The 22,116-nt window shown below is 38.7% G+C and overlaps 1 protein-coding gene and 1 pseudogene across 43 annotated transcripts in view; both read left to right on the top strand.

The window, feature by feature from the left end:
• The window catches only part of PPHLN1 (periphilin 1), a 169,325-nt gene that overhangs the window by 84,929 nt on the left and 62,280 nt on the right, over window positions 1-22,116 (top strand). For all 43 annotated transcript variants that reach the window (XM_069584575.1, XM_069584570.1, XM_069584554.1 and 40 more), the window contains one exon: window positions 13,004-13,123. In XM_069584575.1, the coding sequence (XP_069440676.1) occupies window positions 13,004-13,123 (120 nt within the window). The remainder of the gene's footprint in view (window positions 1-13,003; window positions 13,124-22,116) is intronic.
• LOC138438220 (sorting nexin-4-like) lies at window positions 7,544-8,915 on the top strand (annotated as a pseudogene).

The following is a 22,116-nucleotide window of genomic DNA, read 5'->3' as shown; positions in this document are numbered from 1 at the left end:
GATTCCCATTAGGCACAAAATTCAGCCCATGTGTCAGCACTGGAAGGAGTTCAGCATGTCTGTCAGGATGCTTTCATTTGCCCGTATGGCCACTTACTCATGCTAAGGAAAGGCCAAGATGGCAGAGTAGAAAGACCCCAAACCCATCTCCTCATAAGAATAGCAAAATCACAATTTTCTGTAGAACAGTCATTGATGAGAAAGAGTGGGACCTACCAGAAAAGATCTTCTGCAACTAAAGACATAAAGAAGGAACCACAGCAAGAGAGGTAGGAAGAATGAACTCAATAGAATAAAATCCCATACCCTCCAGGTTGGCAACCCGTGGAGGATAATTATATTGCAGAAGTCCTCCCACAGGAGTAAGAGTTCTGAGTCCTACATCAGGCTCCCAAGCCCAGGGTTCTGACACCAGGAAGACAAGCTCCTAGAGCATTTGGCTTTGAAGGCCAGCAGTACTTAATTGCAGGAGGCCCACAGAAATGGGGAAATAGACACTTCACTCTTAAAGGAGGCACACAAAACCACATGCATACCAGAATGCAGTGCGAAAGAAGTAATTTGATAGGTGCCTGTACAAGACCTACCTGCTGGTCCTGGAGAATCTCCTGGAGAGGCAGAGAGCAGCTGCAGCTCACCCTGGAGACATTGACACTGGTGGCAGACATATTGGGGAACATTCAAACACACGAACACTGTTGCTGGTTGCTACCATCTTGGCTCACTGGCACCAAGATCTGGCCCCGTTCCGCAGCCTGAAGGGTCAGTGCTGGGATTCCTCAGGCCAAACAACAAACTGGGTGGGAACACATCCCCATCCACCAAAAGACAGGTTCTCTAAAGACTTCTTGACCCTATATCTACCTCTAGACATGCCCCTGGATATGTCCCTATCCAGCAAAGGGTCAAGAACCAGCTCTAACTACCAGTGGGTAGGCACCAACTCTTCCCACCAGGAATCCTGTACTAGCCTCTAGACCAACCTCACCCAATAGGGGAAAGACAGCAGAAGTAAGCCAGACCTACTCTGGGACCAGTTGTGCCCTTTCCTTGACCACAGCAGGCCAACACAGCCTTCTGGACACCCTAGACACCATACACAACTGTTTAAGGAACTGGCCTCCCCACCTCAGTGATCAGAAATGAGCTCTGGGATCCCTGAACACTGCAGCCAGACTCTAGAAATTGGTTCTGCCTGCCAGTAGTTTGGCATTAACCCCAGGATCTGACCTCACCCACCAGTGGGTGGGCAACAGCTCCAGAGTCTTCAAAACCCTAACCCTGCTCAGTAGTGAGCCAGCACTAGCTCCAGGGCCCCCTAGGATTCTGCAGCCAGCTACCTTGTGACCAGGTGCCACTAAACAGTAGCCAGCAGCATCTGCACAAGACAGGCTTGGCAACCAACCGGATTAGGGGCCAACCAAGTCTACTAGACTTCCCACATAATCAGCCCACCATAACAGAAGGACCCATGCAGCCTTCTTAAGGGGAATGCTCAGAGCATATAGCTCAGGTGATGACACTGCTAGGACACATAGGATATCTCCTAGAGAACACCACTTTTCCAAGGTCGAGAAACGTCACTGACTTCTCACATAGATAAAAATACAAATAGCAAATTAGACAAAATGAGGCATCATAGGAATATGTTCTAGACAAATAAGATATAACCTCAGAAGAAGAATTTAAGTGAAGATTGGCAGTCTACCTGAAAAAGAGTTCAGAATAATGATCGTAAAGATGATCAAAGAACTTGAGAGGAGAGTAGATACATAGAGTGAGAAGTTAGAAGGTTTTTTTTTAACAAACAGAAAATATAAAGAACAACCAGAGATAAGAATACAATAACTGAAATGAAAAATACACTAGAAAGAATTAATATTAGATTAAATGATACAGAAGAATACGTCAATGAGCTGGAAGAGAAAGTAGTGAAAATGACTACCAATGAATAGAACAAAGACAAAAAGAGACCTCTGGGTCTCTTTTTAATATTCACATTATAGGGGTCTCAGAAGGAAAAGAGAGAGAAAGGACCTGAGAAAATTAAAGATAAAGTGAAAATATTAAAAGCAGCAAGGGAAATACAGCAAATAACATACAAGGACCTCCCATAAGACGATGGGAGCTGATTTTTCAACAGAGATTCTGCAGGCCAGAAGGGAGTGGCATGATATATTTAAGGGAAGGGAAGAACCTGCAACCAAGAATACTTTGGGCTTCCCTGGTGGCTCAGTGGTACAGAATCCACCTGCCAATGCAGGAGACGTGGGTTTGATCCCTGGGTCAGAGAGATTCCCTGGAGAAGGAAATTGCAACCCACTCCAGTATTCTTGACTGGGAAATGCCATGGACAGAGGAACCTGGTGGGCTATAGTCAATGAGGTCACAGAATAGTTGGACATGACTTAGTGACTAAACAACAATAAGAATACTTTACCTATTAAGGCTTTCATTCAGATCTGATGGTGAAGTCAAAAGCTTTACAGGCAAGCCAAAACTAAAGGAATTCAGCACCACTAAACCAGCTTTAAAACAAGTGTTAAAGGAACTTCTCTAGGTGGGAAGAAAAAAGACCACCACAGGAATACAAGAAGATTATGAAATGAAAAAGCTTACCAGTAAAGGCAAACATACTATAAAGGTAGAAAATCATCTACACACAAAGCTAGTAGGGAGGTTAAAAAACAAAAGTAGTAAAATCATCTGTATCCACAATAAGCAATTAAGGGATACAGAAAACAATTAGATATAAAATTTAAGACAGTAATCATGAAGTGAGGAGAGTACAAACATAGGGCCTTAAAAATGCATTTGAAATTAAGAGATCAGCAACTTGATATACTGCTATAAAGAAATCTCATAACCACAAACCAAAATATACAATATGTACAGACAAAAAAGAAAAATCCAAACATAATACTAACGATAGTCATCAGATCACAAGAGAAGAGAACAAAAGAAAGCAGGGGGCGGAAAGACCTAAAACAGCAAAATTGCAGTAAGAATATATATATTGATAACTATCTTAAATGTAAATAAACTAAATGTTCCACCCAAAGACGTGGCTGCATAGATACAATAAGACCCATATATATGCTGTGTACAAAAGACTAACTTCAAGTATAGAGTTACATACAGACTGAAAGGGAGGGGATACGGAAAGGTATTCCATGCAAATAGAAATTAAAAGAAAGCTGGAGTAGCAAATTCTTATATCAGACAAAATAGACTTTAATGAAGACTAACAGGAGACAAATGACACTATATAGGGATCAAAGGGCCAATCCAAGAAGAAGATATAACAATTGTAAATATGTATGTACCCAACATTCGAGGAACTCAGTGTATAAGGCAAATATTAACAGACACAAAAGGAAAAATTGACAGTTATAGTAGTAACACCCTACTTATTAGGTTGGTGAAAAAGTAATTGCAATTTCGGACCATGAATTTTAAATTGTTATAACGAGGCTCGAACACAGTTTTATTAATCAAAATAGAAACCATTACAATCAACACATTTTTACCAGCAAGAGATAAGTTTGTTAATTCCTGGAGCACAAAATCCATCTTTCAGGATTCAACGAATTTTTGGAAAGCACTTTCTGCCTCGTCTTTGTTCTGGAAGCTTTGGAGCTGCTGCTTGGTCTAACCAGTAAGCTGGTCACCACCGGTTGTTGTATGAAATCCACTTCTTTCACATCATAGTCTGATCTAGAAATAGTTAATGGTTGTTTCATAGAATAAGAGAAGATGACACTTCAAAAAGACATTTTTTTTTTTTTTTTGTGCTTTTCGGTCAGCTCTGAGACACAGTGAACTTTTTCACCTTTCCAATTTGCTTCAAATGCTGAATGACCATATAGTGGTTGATGTTAAGTTCTTTCGTAACTTCTCATGTAGTTGTAAAAGGATCACCTTTGATGATCCTTTCAGTTGATTGTTGTCAACTTCCAGTGACTGGCCACTGTACTCCTCATCTTCAGAACTCTTGTCTCCTTTGCAGAACTTCTTGAACCACCACTGCACTGTATGTTTGTTAGCAGTTCTTGGGCCAGATGTGTTGTTGATACTGCAGGTTGTCTCCAATGCTTTCCTTTGAACTCAAATAAGAAAATTGCTTGAATTTGCTTTTTGTCTAACATCATTTCCCTAGTCTAAAATAAATATAAAATAAACAGCAATAAGTCATTAGCAATAAAGCATAAAGCAAGAAATGTACATTAAAATAATGTATAATAAAACCACATTTAAGAATGTATTCCAGTATCAAATTGCAGAGTTCAACAGTGCAAAACCAAAATTACTTTTGCACCAATTTAATACATCAATGGACAGATCATCTAGACAGAAAATCAGTAAGGGAACACAGACCTTAAATGTAATACATTAGACAAAATGGACTTGATTGGTATTTATAGAGCATTCTATTTGAAAGCACCAGAATACACATTGTTTTCAAGTGTAAATGGCACACTATCCAAAATGAATTATTAGCTAGGCCACAAAACAAGCCTTAGTAAATTTAAAAACATTGAAATCATATCAAGCATCTTTTCTGACCACAAGGATGTGAGAGTAGAAATCAACTACAAGAAAAAAGCCTACAAAAAACACAGACACATTGGAGGCAAAACAGTAAGCCACTAAAGGGCCAATGGATCATTGAAGAAATCAAAGGAAATGAAAACAGTATCTCAGGTAGAGATCTGCTTTTTTTTTCTTGGGCTATGGTGCATGGCTTGCAGGATCTCAGTTCCCTGACCAGGGACTGAATTCATGCCACACAGTGAAAGCCTGAAATCCTAACCACTAGGCCACCAGGGAACTCCCTTGCATTTCTGTGTTCACTGCAGTGTTACTCGCTATAGCCAAAATGTGGAAATAGACAGTCTAACTGGTCCTCAATGAATGAATGGATAGAGAAAGTATGGGGTGTGTGTGTGTGTGTGTATGTGTGTATAATTTATTTATATATATATATAAATATTATTCAACCATGAAAAAGGAGGGCATCTTAGCATTTGTGACAACATGGATGGACTTTGAGGGCATTATACTAAGTAAAATAAGCCAGATGGAGAAACATGAGTATTGCATGATCTTATTTATATGTGGAATCTAAAGAAGGCAAACTCACAGAAAGAAGAGTGGTTACCAGCCTCTGGAGGATGATAGGCAAGGGGAACTGTTGTCAGAGATTATAAACTTGAAGCTACAATGTGTATCAGTTCTGGGTATCTATAACATAGTTTTGTAGTTAACAGTATTCTTGTTATAACTGAAATTTCCTAATAGATTTTTAATGTTCTAACTACAAAGAAGAGATACCAATCGTGTCATCATGCAAGTATTAGCTAACACTATGGCGGTGGTTATGTTGCAATGAAAAAAGTAGGTGTATATCTCCATTTTATGGCAAGGCTTAGGTGTTAAATAATTTTCTCAAGGAATAACTAGTCTTCACTGCATCATTCTTCACAGGCCTCCTTCCCAGAATTCCTAAACGTTGAAAAGATGATTCATGGTTCTGATCCTCAAAATTTAAAATTTGTGGTGTTGCTGAGATTCTTTCACCAGCCTCCCACATTCTTTCTCTTTCCATGACTGTCGTTACTTCTTTTCTCTTTTCTCTCCACTTCTTTTTGGTTTCTGTCTTTAGTATGTCTGAATTTTCTGTAAGAATAGATATCATCTAGTGGGCTATGCTGGTGTTCACAGGGCATCTGCTTCTCTGCCTCAAATAAAAAAAAAAAGAAAAATGTGTTTTTGTGGTGACTTGTGTCCTTGGAGCTTTCCCAGAAGCCTGAAGATGCTAGAATGCTGGATTTTGAATAGAAAAGTTTGATTTTTTTTTTTTTTTTTTTTACCATATCAAGGGTTCTTTACCCATCTGAAACACTGGCTTGTTTTTTTTTGTGTGTGTTTGGTTATATAGGAAAGAATGAAGAGTAAAAATAGTACTTACCCATAATTTAAATATTACGGTATTTGAGATATTTATTTCCCTTTAACTATAACATGGTGTTTCCAATCCTAAAAGGAGACGCTATGAAAGTGCCGCACCCAATATGTCAGCAAATTTGGAAAACTCAGCAGTGGCCACAGGACAGGAAAAGGTCAGTTTTCATTCCAATCCCAAAGAAAGGCAAAGCATATTCAAACTACCACACAATTGCACTAATCACACATGCTAGCGAAGTCATGCTCAAAATTCTCCAAGCCAGGCTTCAACAGTATGTGAACCGAGAACTTGGAGATGTTCAAGCAGGATTTAGAAAAGGCAGAGGAACCAGAGATCAAATTGCCAACATCTGTTGGATCCTAGAAAAAGCAAGAAATTCCAGAAAAATATCTGCTTCTGCTTCATTGACTATGCTAAAGCCTTTGACTGTGTGGATCACAACAAACTGGGGGAAATCCTTCTGGAGATGGGAATACCAGACCACCTTACCTGCCTCCTGAGAAATCTGTATGCAGGTCAAGAAGCAACAGTTAGAACCAGACATGGAACAATGGACTGGTCCCATATTGGGAAAGGAGTACGTCAAGGTGGTTATCTTGTCACCCTGCTTATTTAACTTATATGCAGAGTACATCATGAGAAATGCCAGGCTGGATGAAGCACAAGCTGGAATCAAGATTGCTGGGAGAAAGATTGCTACATATCAGTAATCTCAGATATGCAAATAATATCAACTTTATGGCAGAAAATGAATAAGAACTAAAGAGCCTCTTGATGAAAGTTAAAGAGGATTGTCAAAAAGCTGGCTTAAAACTCAGTGTTCAGATCATGGCATCTGGTCTCATCACTTCATGGTAAATAGATGGGGAAACAATGGGAACAGTGACAGACTTTATTTACCTGGGCTCCAGAATCACTCTAGATGGTGACTGCAGCCATGAAATTAAAAGACACTTGCTCCTTGGAAGAAAAGCTATGACAACTCTGGAGAGCGTATTAAAAAGCAGAGATATCACCTTGCAGACAAAGGTTCGTCTGGTCAAAGCTGTGGTTTTTCTAGTACTCATATGGATGTGAGAATTGGACCGTAAAGAAAGCTGAGTGCCGAAAAAAGATGCTTTTGAGCTGTAGTGTTGGAGAAAACTCTTGAGAGTCCCTTGGACAGCAAGGAGATCCAACCAGTCCATCCTAAGGGGATTGGAAGGACTGATGCTGAAGCTGAAGCTCCAGTACTTTGGCCACCTAATGGGAACAACTGACTCACTGGAAAAGACCCTAATGCTGGGAAAGATTGAAGGCAGAAGGAGAAGGAGACGACAGAGGATGAGATGGTTGGATGGTGTCACTGACTCGATGGACATGAGTTTGAGAAAGCTCCAAGAGGTGTTGGTGGACAGAGAAGCCTGGTGTGCGCAGAGGCAGACACAACTGAGCGACTGAACTGAGCTGAATAATGTGATGTGAATATAAGTTACAGCATAGTACTTTGTACGTGACAGAATATATTTTAACCGTAAAATCCATCCGTAGCCTGGCAGCATAGTCACACTGTGTCTGTTGTGCTGAACTGTAGCCATGGAGCAAGCAGCTCCTGATCCTGGGCAGCTTGTGCAACATGCGCACCTCGAGCCCTTGGGCCGCTCCAGCCGGCTCTGGGCTAGGGTCTGTGGTGGACGAGGAAGCAGAAGGCATGAGGGCCCTGGGGATGGCAGGGTAACACAGATTTGGTTTTGGTTCTGGAAGATAGAAACTAGTGTTTTTGAAGTAGAAAAGTGAGCTGGAAGAAATGCCATGAACATGGCAAGAAACGTAAACTGCTGACCTCATTGAAACAAGATTGGTTGAACATGGTGATCATCAGTGTTCTAACGGACTCACTATGGAGGCAGCGTAGTGAATTTGAGTTGTTGAGAAACTACCTTTTAGTTTACTATTCACATATTGTTGTGCCACATCTACCAGAAAAAAGGGCGGAATTTGTTTGGCATATACTCTCTGCTGACAAAATGGACCTGAATTTTGTGGACAGACATGGAATTGATTTAGAAAACTTCCTGTTGAGAATTGGTTCACATCCCATCCTTTATAGAGACGGGCTCTTCTGTTTTTAACAGAGGAATGTAACTGGAAGGAGACTGTAAATGTAACTGGATTTCAGCTGAAAGCAGACTCAGGTTGAAAATGCTTTAATGCAACATTCAGAGTGAAAAACCCAGACAAGAGATTTACTGGATTAAAACACAGTGATGAACTACAGTCTGTCATCTCATATCTTCTTTGAGTCAGAGCTAGAGTAGTAGATTGCATGGTGTATATAAAGTGCATGGAAATTATGGGCAAGTTTTCAGTGAGTGAAATGCCACAGTAAAAGAAATGGGTGATGGACTGCAGAGTGCTGGTCATCACATGGATGTGCATGCATCTTCTGTTAATGGTATTTTGGAAGATAAAGAACATTATGCAGATCAGTTAAAGGAGTATCCTTTTCATACAGAAGCACTGCAGGAAACATGACTTAAATAGTGTGTGTGCAGGAAACATAACTTAAATAGTATGACTTGGAGATGGCTGCTAAGGACTTAGTATCCGAGAAGCAGCAACGTGAGGAACTTGCTACCGGGACCGTGAGAACATTTTCTTTGAAGGGAATGACCACCAAACTCTTCGGTCAAGAAACTCCAGAGCAAAGAGGAGCCAGAGTAAAGATTCTAGTAAGTGAAGATTGAGTAAGTGAAGGAGAACAACAACTTCAGTCTAAAAATCTGGAAGGCAGAGAATTTGTCTTGGGTTGATATTTAATGCTTGGGCTGATATTTAATGCTTCAAAGAACAAAAGAACTGCGATTTAAAGGAGGCCCTCATAAGCTATGCAGTCATGCAGATCAGTATGTGCAAAAAAGGAATTCAAGCTTGGACCAATGCGAAAGAATGCTTTAGCAAAATGTAATCCTGTGAAAGAGATGGGAATACCAGACCACCTGACCTGCCTCTTGAGAAATCTGTACGCAGGTCAGGAAGCAACAGTTAGAACTGGACATGGAACAACAGACTGGTTTCAGATAGGAAAAGGAGTACGCCAAGGCTGTATATTGTCACCCTGCTTGTTTAACTTATATGCAGAATACATCATGAGAAACACTGGACTGGAAGAAACACATGCTGGAATCAAGATTGCCGGGAGAAATATTGATAACCTCAGATATGCAGATGACACCACCCTTATGGCAGAAAGGGAAGAGGATCTAAAAAGCCTCTTGATGAAAGTGAAAGAGGAGAGTGAAAAAGTTGGCTTAAAGCTCAACATTCAGAAAACAAAGATCATGGCATCTGGTCCCATCACTTCATGGGAAATGGATGGGGAAACAGTGGAAACAGTGTCAGACTTTATTTTTGGGTGCTCCAAAATCACTGCAGATGGTGACTGCAGCCATGAAATTAAAAGATGCTTACTCCTTGGAAGAAAAGTTATGACCAACCTAGATAGCATATTCAAAAGCACAGACATTACTTTGCTGACTAAGGTCCTTCTAGTCAAGGCTATGGTTTTTCCTGTTGTCATGTATGGATGTGAGAGCTGGACTGTGAGGAAGGCTGAGCGCCAAAGAATTGATGCTTTTGAACTGTGGTGTTGGAGAAGACTCTTGAGAGTCCCTTGGACTGCAAGGATATCCAACCAATCCATTCTGGAGATCAGCCCTGAGATTTCTTTGGAAGGAATGATGCTAAAGCTGAAACTCCAGTACTTTGGCCACCTCATGTGAAGAGTTGACTCATTGGAAAAGATTCTGATGCTGGGAGGGACTGGGGGCAGTTGGAGAGGGGATGACCGAGGATGAGATGGCTGGATGGCATCACTGACTCGAACGTAAGTCTGAGTGAACTCCGGGAGTTGGTGATAGACAGAGAGGGCTGGCGTGCTGCGATTCATGGGGTCGCAAAGAGTTGGACACAACTGAGCGACTGAACTGAACTGAACTGAATCCTGTGGAATGAATTTCTCTTCAATTGAAGTACCCCAAAACAGAAGCCCAAGTAAATTAAAAATTCAAGTTGTTAGCCAGCATACACAAAGATACACAGTAAGTTGAGAAATTAAACTTTCTTTGATTTGGTTGTAGTTGTATTAATATAGCACAAAAGGATGTGTTTTAATGAAGATTAAATATTCTAATTTGAGGTTTTGGGGGCTGGTGCTAATTCTAAAATGTTAATTAGATAAAATAGCCCACAGATTGTCGCTTCTGAACCAGTGACTGAATATCAAGGTATTAGATCATTTCCAGATGTTCGTTTCAGTGCCTGCTGCTTCAGATCTGCTCATTTGGGGAGTTTTTTTCCCTAAGATTGAATTCTTATCTTGATTTGGTAAGACCCACTAATCTCTTATGAAGGGTTAGTTTTTCTTGCCTTATAGTTGAGCTGTTTGATTTGATAAAGCTCAGCTGAAGCTTAGTGTAAAATCTAAGTTATTTCTCCAACATTCATTAATGCCTCCAAACATTACATGCACTAGACAATGCCTTCAATGTGTATTTTACCAGAATTTTGATACTGGTCAAAAATTTTATACTCCCTTCAAAGAAGACTCAGCTTCTTAGATGTATAGTGGAATACATTGTTATGATCTAGGAATTGCTACATAGAAAGTTTAGAGTACATTAATTATAAGCATTAAATTCTCAAATAATTCTTAGCCTCATTGATGAGCCTAAATTTACTCTGCTTGGCCCTCTACACATGGTATTTAAGGGTACAAGATATAGCATTTCAATGTATAAGATATATGTAGTGAACATATGTGTTAGGATATTTATTATGAACATCCTTTTTTATTGCTTGGCTCTAATTTTTATAAAGATAAATTATATTGCTTTTGTGTGTGTGTGTTTGTGGTATATATTCAGAAGACAAGCATCCTTGGTATGTTGCTAGCTTTGCAAAACCCTATGTGTGTACTTATTATTACTAACTATGTAAAAAAATTTTTTATTTTACATTTGACTTTTTAACATTTGCAATGTTGCTGAATTTTTTGCTGTTTGCCAAACTTATGAAATACATAAATGAAGTATTATGTTGATTTTTTAAAAATCCAACTCTAATGGATTTTAGATGTTTTCTTTTCTTTTTTGTATGAATTGGAAAAGAATAGCTTCCTGTGTCCTTTTCCCAGGGTTACATGCTAATTTTATTTTCTGTTAATTTTTTACATGCTATCTTTATTACCTAGATTTTCTGATATGGTAGAAGACTTTTCCTTTTAAACATTATGGTTGCTGTCATGTAGGAATAATTCTTCAGTTTTTTTTTTTTCTGCTGTTTTAAGTTACTTTCAAATGAGTTTTTCAAGTGTATAGATTTAATAATGGTTGAATAGAAGGATTCATTTGAAAGATTTTGCTTCCTTCTTCACTAGAGATAGCTTATAATGTTTTATTTTGTTTTGTTTTTGCTTTATAACTTTCTCTTCAAAACAAGTACCAAAAAGAGGTATACATTAAAAAATATGTTTCTAATTGTTTAAAAAGCGTGTTATTAATAATAATATTATAATAAAGGTATTGTTTATATCTTTTACATTTTATGCATGGGTAGGGCTTTGGAGTAGGATATTTAGTCTTACTCAGTGGCCGTGGAAACACTTGATGTAGACACATTGTGATTATTTTCCAGTAAATGTTACAGATGGCAGTCCAGTTTTTTCATGAATTGAATAAGGTATTGAAGGAGGTCAGGGCCTTACACATCTAGAAGACCTAGTTTTAAGTTCCAGTTTAGCATTTATTGGTAACTGTGTATAAATCAGTAACGTATTGACATTCAGTGTTTTGGTTTATAAGTTTGTGATAATAAAGTCTACTGAGCTACTTTCATGGAATTCCATTTAATTAAAATACCTTATTTTTGGTTTGCGTATATGTACTTTATAAACACTAGTATATGATAACTTGAGTTTTTAATTTTTTTTTCTACTTATAGTTTTACTATAGCAAAAGAATACAGATTAGAACCAAAAGAAAGGGAGATACACAGAGGGCAAGATTTGGAATGTCCCATAAATGGAGCTTCTAGTTGTCCTTTCTCTGTGGAGTCCAGACCCATTGCCTCCCCCGGCGACATATTCAAAATGTATTTCCAGCTCGGTAGCTTGCCTGAGCTTCAGTCTCTGGGATTTTTATTGGGGCTTCATTCCATGAACGTTATTTGCTATATTGTTGCCCATATGCTTGAACTCAGTTTCCAACTTCCTCTCCCAGAGCTTGGGTTGGTGTGTCTTTACCCAAAGCTCTAGCAAACCTTTACCGGTTTGTCTTTTTGGCACTGCTAGCCAACATGGGGATTTTTACTGCCACTGTCATCCAGAGGAGGTATGTTTAGGAAGAGTGAGACAACTTTACAGAAGTAAGAGATGAAGATGAAATTAAACTCCCAAGCATTACACTAGATGCTTTCAGGTCTGTTACTGCTCTTGATTCTCACAACTGCTTTATTTAAGCATGAATGTAATATTAGTAACCCCTATTTTATAAATGAGAAAACCAAGGCTCACAGTATCATAAGATATGTATATAAAATCGTCTAACCTCCCTAATGATGAAACTGCTATTCAAACGCAGCCATAGCATATCTGGACTTTTCTGTTGCATTAATTAGGAATTTACCTTGATGAAATTTTGTCATTATTTATTTCATTGAATATAATTAAAGATATAAAGTTGAACTCAGTATAATGTCTATATATTCTATAAATTGTATAGTGTATTAGTTGTCAATGTCTTTTGTTTCATTCATTAGATGAATTTCTAAAGCTTTATATAAATGAAATTAGGAGTCACGTCTAGTCTATATGTCCCAGACAAAAGGCAACTTAAAGAAGTTCTGTTAATTTTTGAAAAAGTAAAGAATATACTTGTTCTTTATATAAATTTGAATGCTTATATGATTTTAAGCATTAAGTGGGATATACTTCCTGATGTATTTGAAATTTAAAAAACCTTAACAATTGTAACAGAACCTTTCTTTTGTTTTTATTAGGTATTAGAAAAACCCAGTAGGCTAACTGAAAAGGAACTTGCTGAAGCTGCAAGCAAGTGGGCTGCTGAAAAGCTAGAGAAGGCAGATGAAAGTAACTTACCTGAAATTTCTGAGTATGAGGTAAGGCATAATTTCTCCTGTATTTGTCTGGATTTTAAATTATAGATGAAATTTTGGGTTCTTCTAGTGTTTTAAAATATGTTTGGGGAAAATGTCCTCGTGAATTACTAAATTTTACCACACATAATAATAATATGAATATGAATTACTCTGAGTTCCGTAATTATGCTATGTCTGAATGTCTCTTGTAGTTTAGAAGTATAAGAATGGTATAAATGTGGAGCATTATTAGGAAGATGCTGTATTTATATATGCTGCTTTTATGAGCTTTTAAAAATATTTCTAGACATGCTAAGCCACCAGTCATAAATCAGTGAATTCAGAACAAAAATATAATTAAACCTTGCATCTGGGTTATATTTATATTGCATGTTATACTCTATGTAAATTTTTTCATATATATCCCAAGAAATGCAATTATGCATTGTTTGGTCTACCTGTGATTTTTGATGAATCCTGAGTACCAAAAAATGAGAACATTTTTGGGTCCACAGAATATGCTTTATAAAATATTTGCATTAAAATATTGGAAAATGTACTGAAAAATTTTTCTGTAACCTGTAAAAGAAATACAGATATTTTATGGGCAAAGTTAACCTTCTAGATTCAGGATTTGTTACTAGAGGAATTATTTGGACATGGTAGAGAATATAACAATCTCTGTACCATGATAGATTATATTTGGAAGAGATTTCTCACTTTATATTTTTGAATGCCTTTTAAGACAGGTCCTTTGATAAAAGAGATGAAATGTTGGAATTCAATGTATAAATTATATATCTATGTGTATATTAATACACTGTGGAAAGACCTTTCGAAAGTAACTAATATACACTGTTCATAGAAAGTACAAATCAGTACAAACCCTGTCAGTGCTTATAGAAATAGAGCCTTTCTTTTTCAAAATGCTGATGTGTCATTGTCATTTAGCTATCAGTTTTTCTTACATAGGCCAAAGTTTCCTTGTCACTGTAGAGATAATAATAGATATTTATACATATTTTCAAGTAAAGGTATCAAAAATATCAAGCTGTGTCTCTTTGGTACCTCTCTAGCGCTATTTTTATTTTTTTAATTAATTTATTTATTTTAATTGGAGACTAATTACAGTATTGTAGTGGTTTTTGCCATACATTGACATGAATCAGCCATGGGTGTACGTGTGTCCCCAATCCTGAACCTCCCTCCCACCTCCCTCCCCATCCCATCCCTCAGGGTCGTCTCAATGCCATGGCCCTGAGTGCCCTGTCTCATGCATTGAACCTGGACTGGTGATCTATTTCACATATGGTAATACACATGTTTCAATGCTATTCTCTCAAATCATCCCACCCTCGCCTTCTCCCACAGAGTCCAAAAGTCGGTTCCTTACATCTGTGTCTCTTTTGCTGTCTCACATACAGAGTCATCATTACCATCTTTCTAAATTCCATATATATGTGTCAATATACTGTATTGGTGTTTTTTTTTCCTGGCTTACTTCACTCTGTTTAATAGACTCCAGTTTCATCCACCTCATTAGAACTGATTCAAATGCATTCTTTTTAATAGCTGAGTAATAATCCATTCTGTATATGTACCACAGCTTTCTTATCCATTCGTCTGCCGATGGACATCTAGGTTGCTTCCACGTCCTAGCTATTGTAAACAGTGCTGCGATGAACATTGGCGTACACGTCAATTCCCTTTGAATTCTGGTTTCCTCAGTGTGTATGTCCAGCATTGGGATTTCTGGGTCATATGGCAGTTCTGTTTCCAGTTTTTTAAGGACTCTCCACACTGTTCTCCATAGTGGCTGTACTAGTTTCCATTCCCACCTACAGTGTAAAAGGGTTTCCTTTTCTCCACACCCTCTCCAGCATTTATTGTTTTTAGACTTTTTGATAGCAGCCATTCTGACCAGCGTGAGATGGTATCTCATTGTGGTTTTGATTTGCATTTCTCTGATAATGAGTGATGTTGAGCATCTTTTCATGTGTTTGTTAGCCATCTGTATGCCTTCTTTGGAGAAATGTCTGTTTAGTTCTTTGGTCCGTTTTTTTATTGGGTTGTTTATTTTTCTGGAATTGAGCTGCATGAGCTGTCTAGCGCTATTTCAAAGCATGAAGAGTATTACATTTGATAGGGTCATTTAACTTCCTTAAGAATTTAGAGTAATAGTTTTTATATTAATAATAGAAATATGTATTTTAAAGTTGCTTATTTGGGTGTCTGATAATTTTTCTCAGAGTAATTAAACCAAAAACTTCCAAAATATACTTAGTTATTTGTTTGCTAAATATGGTATCTTCAACTGTTGTTTAGTCACTAAGTCATATATGACTCTTCTGTGATCCCATGGACTGTAGCACACGAGGCTCCTCAGTGTGTGACACTTTCCAGGCAAAAATACTGGAGTGTATGGCCATTTCCTTCTTTATGGGATCTTCTCAATGGGATCAAACCCACGTCTCCTGCATTGGCAAGCAGATTCTTTACCACTGAGTCACCAGGAAAGCCCACATAGCTTTAGTTAGCAAAGGTATTATTAAGATATATTCATTCTCCCTCCTTGTCATTTTGATATCTCTTAATTTAAAAAATCAAATCCCAGTGGTCTTCAAAGTCAAATTCCCTGGGGGTTCTCAGTCCCTTTGCTGGATCCCCAGTTTGGGAAATCTGTTGTGGGCCCTAGAGCTTTCACAACAGTGTGAGAACTTCTTTGGCAGAATTATTCTCCAGTTTGTGGGTTGTCTGCTTGGTGGCTCTATGGTGGGGTTCACATGCCGCACACCCAGATCTGCTGTAGCCAGAGCCCCTGTCCCCAGAGCAGGCCACAGCTCACCCGTGCCTCTTCAGGAGACACCCAAACACACAAAGCCAGGTCTGGCTGGGTCTCTTGTGGGGTCCAAAATCACTGCAGATGGTGATTGCAGCCATGAAATTAACACATTTGCTCCTTGGAAGAAAAACTTTGACAAACCTAGACAGCATATTAAAAAGCAGAGACATTACCGACAAAAGTCCATACAGACAAAGCTATGGTTTTTCCAGTAGTTCTGTATGCTGTGAGAGTTGGACCATAAACAAGGCTGCACAGTGGACTGATGATTTTGAATTGTGGTGTTGGAGAAGACTCTTCAGAATCCCTTGGACAGCAAGGAGATCCAACCAGTCAATCCTAAAGGAAATCAGTCTTGAATATTCATTGGAAGGACTGATGCTGAAGCTGAAGCTCCAATGCTTTGGCCACTTAATGGGAAGAACTGACTCATTGGAAAAGACCCTGATGCTGGGAAAGATTGAAGGCAGGAGGGGAAGGGGATGAGAGAGGATGAGATGATTGAATGACATCACCGACTCAATGGACATGAGTTTGAGCAAGATCCAGGAGAAGCCTGGTGTGCTGCAGTCCATGGAGTTAGACATGACTGAGCAACTGAACTGAACTGAAATTTTAAAAAAATCTTACTATCCATCTTTTCCAGTTTTTGATTATTTTATTTATAGTCTGTTTTCATTTCTTGACTGGATCTTGACTCTGAATAGTTAGTGACATTGAGTCTTGAAAGATGTTTTTCCAGCAGTCTTGTTGTTTCTCTATAATGTGCCCAGACTTTGCTAGATTTTTGAATTAATGAGAAGGATTTCAGGAATCCTAAAATCTGTGTGTGGAGTCATAGGTCAGAGGTAATTTTCTGTTAGAGCAAAGGCAAGGTAAGAGTACTGTTGAAATTACTATAGTATGTTTGTTAGTTGGTGTACATCAGTGTTGTACAGCATCAGTCTTGTAGCAGTGTCTGAAAAGTTCTTCAAGTTTTGTTGATACTTTTCCATACTGGAGAAAAGGCATTTGGGAAATTCTTAGGATACTCTGTCTTTTGGGCAAGGATAGTCACATTTGTTTTTAGGCAGTTGTTAAATAGTTGCTAATTTCAGTGATTCTTTTTTTTTTGAGATATAGACTTTTTAAGAATGTTGGCCTTGGTTCTATAAACCCCTATCTGAAGTGGAATATTCAGAATATAGCTCTTCTGAGGTGGAAAGACCTTGATGCCAGGGAAGAGTTTTGCATGGTCCTCTCTGTTCATGTGTTTAGTGACAGTCTTTATATTAACTGTCAAGAAAGGAGATTAAATTTAGGTTTCCAGTTTGTCTTCTCTCGCTGTCATCAATACAGTTTTAAACAAGTTGGTTGGGAGACCATGTAGTTTATAGGTCAGTCAGTCAGTCAGTTCAGTTGCTCAGTCATGTCCGACTCTTTGCGACCCCATCAATTGCAGCACGCCAGGCCTCCCTGTCCGTCACCAACTCCCAGAGTTCACTCAGACTCACGTCCATCGAGTCAGTGATGCCATCCAACCATCTCATCCTCTGTCATCCCCTTCTCCTCCTGCCCCCACTCCCTCCCAGCATCAGAGTCTTTTCCAATGAGTCAACTCTTTGCATGAGGTGGCCAGAGTACTCGAGTTTCAGCTTTAGCATCATTGCTTCCAAAGAAATCCCAGGGCTGATCTCCTTCAGAATGGACTGGTTGGATCTCCTTGCAGTCCAAGGGACTCTCAAGAGTCTTCTCCAACACCACAGTTCAAAAGCATCAATTCTTCGGCGCTCAGCCTTCTTCACAGTCCAATTCTCACATCCATACATGACCACAGGAAAAACCATAGCCTTGACTAGATGGACCTTTGTTGGCAAAGTAATGTCTGTGCTTTTGAATATGCTATCTAGGTTGGTCATAACTTTTCTTCCAAGGAGTAAGCGTCTTTTAATTTCATGGCTGCAGTCACCATCTGCAGTAATTTTGGAGCCCAAAAAAATAAAGTCTGACACTGTTTCCATTGTTTCCTCATAGTCAGTGAAGTTGAAGATAAATTCAGTGCTGTGCTTAAATATCAGGAATATTTAAGGAGTTCACTATTCTTTTCACGTTTTTACTTTTACCTCTTGGACTCTAATAGGGAATTTCTGAAAGTATTTGATAGAATGATAGTTCTCAATAGTCTTAGTGACCTGAGGAAGAGCAAAAAAGATTCTGTCAGTGCCAGTGTTGCCGTTGTTTAGTTGCTAAGTCGTATCTGATTCTCTTGCCACCCCATGGACTGTGGCCCACCAGGCTCCTTTTTCATGGTTGTTTTCCAGGCAAGAATACTAGAGTGGGTTGCTGTTTCCTTCTCCAGGGGATGGACCCAGGGATTGAACCAGTGTCTGCTAAATTGGCAAGTGGATCCTTTACCACTGAGCCACTAGGGAAGCCCGTTAGCCCCACTACATTTAATAAATGCTAGATTTAAAAGAAGTAGGTTGATTTTGGCATTTTAGCACTTTTAAGAGACTGTGGCTCAGATCACGAACTCCTTATTGCCAAATTCAGACTTAAATTGAAGACAGTGGAGAAAACCACTAGACCATTCAGGTATGACCTAAATCAAATCCCTTATGATTATACAGTGGAAGTGAGAAATAGATTTAAGGGACTATATCTGATAGATATAGTGCCTGATGAACTATGGACAGAGATTCGTGACATTGTACAGGAGATAGGGATCAAGACCACCCCTATGGAAAAGAAATGCAAAAAAGCAAAATGGTTGTCTGGGGAGGCCTTACAAATAGCTGTGGAAAGAAGAGAAGCGAAAAGCAAAGGAGAAAAGGAAAGATATAAGCATCTGAATGCGGAGTTCCAAAGAATAGCAAGGAGAGATAAGAAAGCCTTCCTCAGTGATCAATGCAAAGAAATAGAGGAAAAGAACAGAATGGGAAAGACTAGAGATCTCTTCAAGAAAATTAGAGATACTAAGATAATTAGAGATACGATGCAAAGATGGGCTTGATAAAGGACAGAAATGGTATGGACCTAACAGAAGCAGAAGATATTAAGAAGAGGTGGCAAGAATACACAGAAGAGCTATACAAAAAAGATCTTCATGACCAAGATAATCACAATGGTGTGATCACTCACCTAGAGCCAGGCATTCTGGAATGTGAAGTTAAGTGGGTCTTAGAAAGCATCACGGTGAGCAAAGCTAATGGAGATGATGGAATTGCAGTTGAGCTATTTCAAATCCTGAAGGATGATGCTGCGAAAGTGCTGCACTCAATATGCCAGCAAATTTGGAAGTCTCATCAGTGGCCACAGGACTGGAAAAGGTCAGTTTTCAACTCATCAGTGGCCACAGGACTGGAAAAGGTCAGTTTTCATTCCAATCCCAAAGAAAGGCAATGCCAAAGAATGTTCAATTTGGCATTGAACTACCACACAATTTCACTCATTTCACTCATCTCAAAGTAGTGTTCAAAATTCTCCAATCCAAGCTTCAACAGTACATGAACCATGAACTTCCAGATGTTCAAGCTGAATTTAGGAAAGGCAGAGGAACCAGAGATCAAATTGCAAACATCTGCTGGCTCATCAAAAATGCAGGAGAGTTCCAGAAAAACATATGCTTTTGCTTTATTGACTACACCAAAGCCTTTGACTGTGTGGATCAGCACAAACTGTGGAAAATTCTTAAAGAGATGGGAATACCAGACCACCTTACTTGTCTCCTGAGAAATCTCTATGCAGGTCAAGAAGCAACAGAACTGGACATGGAACAACAGACTGGTTCCAAACAGGGAAAGGAGTACGTCAAGGCTGTATATTGTCACCTTGCTTATTTTGCTTATATGTAGAGTATATCATTTGAAATGCCAGGCTGGATGAAGCACAAGCTGGAATCAAGATTGCTGGGAGAAATATCAATAGCCTCAGATATGCAAATGACACCACCTGTATGGCAGAAAGTGAGGAAGAACTAAAGAGCCTCTTGATGAAAGTAAAAGATGAGAGTGAAAAGGCTGGCTTAAAACTTAACATTCAAAGAGAAAGATAATGGCATCCAGTCCCATCACTTCGAGGCAGATAGTTGGGAAACAGTGTAACAGTGAGAGACTTCATTTTCTTGGGCTTAAAATCACTACAGATGATGACTGCAGACAAGAAATTAAAAGGTGCTTGCTCATTGGAACAAGGAGCTCCTTGTTGTTGTCATTGTTCAGTCGCTCAGTCATATCTGATTCTGTGACTCTATGGACTGCAGCATGCCAGGCTTCCCTATCCTTCACTATTTCTGGAGTCTGCTCAAGCTCATGTCCATTGAGTCGATGATGCCATCTAACCATCTCATCGTATGTTGCACCCTTCTCCTTCTGCCCTCAATCTTTCCCAGCATCAGAGTCTTTTCCAGTGGGTCAGCTCTTCACATCAGGTGGTGAAAAGATTGGAGTTTCAGCTTCAGCATCAGTTAATATTCCAGTGAATATTCAGGATTGATTCTTTTAGGATTGACTGGTTTGATATCCTTGCTGTCCAAGGGACTCTCAAGATTTGGAGTTATAAACCAACATTGCAATGATACCAACTTTTATACCTATAATTTTTTTCTTTAAATGTCATAGTCTCCTAAATCATGTTGCAAATAAAAAGTACAGTTTATATTAGCCATTATAATTGACCATGCATTTAGGTATAGTGAGCTCTTTTTTCTTCCACACAGCTTCAGGATACTATCTCGTGTCCTTTCCTTATACCTTTTAAGACTCCCTTGAGGATTTCTTGCATGACAGATCTAGTGTCATCATCTCTCTCAGCTTTTGTTTACCTGGAATGTGTTAATTTCTCCATCACTTTCAAAGGACAGTTTCACTGGATATAGCAATCTTTGTTGGCACTTTTTTCTTTTAACACTTTGGACATGTCAGTCCATTGTCTTCTGGCCTCCAAAGTTTCTGATGAGAAATCTACTTAATTTTAGTGATGACCTCTTGTATTAATGATTTTGTTTCTCGTTGCTTTTTTCTCCCTTTATCTTTGTCCTGAACGTTTGATTGTAATATGTCTTTTGAGCTTTTTTGAGTTCATCTTACTTGGTTCTTTGAGCTTCTTAGATGTTTGAATTCAGGTCTTTGACCAAATTTGGAAGTTTTCAGTCATTATTTATTCAAATATTTTCTCTCCATCTTTCTCTCTGTCTCTTCTCCTTTGGGACTCCCAGAAGATTGTATGTATTTAAGTGTATTAGATTGTTGCAAAAGTAATTGCTGTTTTGCATCATTGAACTTTGCTATTTGGTATTGGAATACCTTCTTAAATAAGTGTGGTTATCTTATACATCATTTTAATACACATTTATCACTTTATATTTTTTGCTAAAGATATATTACTTGCTATTTGTTTTGTATTTATTTTAGATTAGGGAAATGATGTTAGACAAAAAGCAATTTTGAGCGATTTTCTCATTTGAGTTTAAAATGGGTCATAAAGCAGTGGAGACAATTTGCAACATCAACAAGGCATGTGGCCCAGGAACTGCTAACAAAGATACAGTGCAGTGTTGATTGAAGAAATTCTGCACAGGATGAGACAGGGTGCTCAGGGCTGGTGCACTGGGATGACCTTGAAGGATGGGATGGGGAGGGAGGTGAGAGGGAGGGTCAGGATGGTGAACACATGTATACCCATGGCTGATTCATGTGAATGTATGGCAAAACCCACCACAATATTGTAAAGTGTTAGCCTCCAATTAAAATAAATTAAAAAAAAAAAAAAAGAAAGAAATTCTGCAAAGGAGACAAGAGCCTTGAAGATGAACATAATGGCCAGCCACTGGAAATTGACAGTGAGCAACTGAGGGCACTTATCAAAGCTGATACTCTTATAACTACACGAGAAGTTGCCAAAGAACTCAGTGTTGACCATTCTTCTGTCATTTGGTATTTGAAGCAAATTGGAAAGGTGAAAAAGCTCAGTAAGTGGGTGTCTCATGAACTGACCACAAACCAAAAAAATTGTCATTTCAAGATGTTGTCTTCTCTTATTCTACGCAACAACAACGAACCGTTTCTCAATCGGATTGTGACTTGTGATGAAAAGTGGGTTTTGTACAATAGTCAGCAATGACCAGCTTAGTGGCTGGACCGAGAAGAAGCTCCAAAGCACTTTGCAAAGCCAAGCTTGCACCCAGAGAAGATCA

Source organism: Ovis canadensis, chromosome 3 (assembly GCF_042477335.2).
Source record: "Ovis canadensis isolate MfBH-ARS-UI-01 breed Bighorn chromosome 3, ARS-UI_OviCan_v2, whole genome shotgun sequence".
Classification (NCBI taxonomy): Eukaryota; Metazoa; Chordata; class Mammalia; order Artiodactyla; family Bovidae; genus Ovis; species Ovis canadensis.
This window is presented reverse-complemented; position numbering and strand designations above follow the sequence as displayed.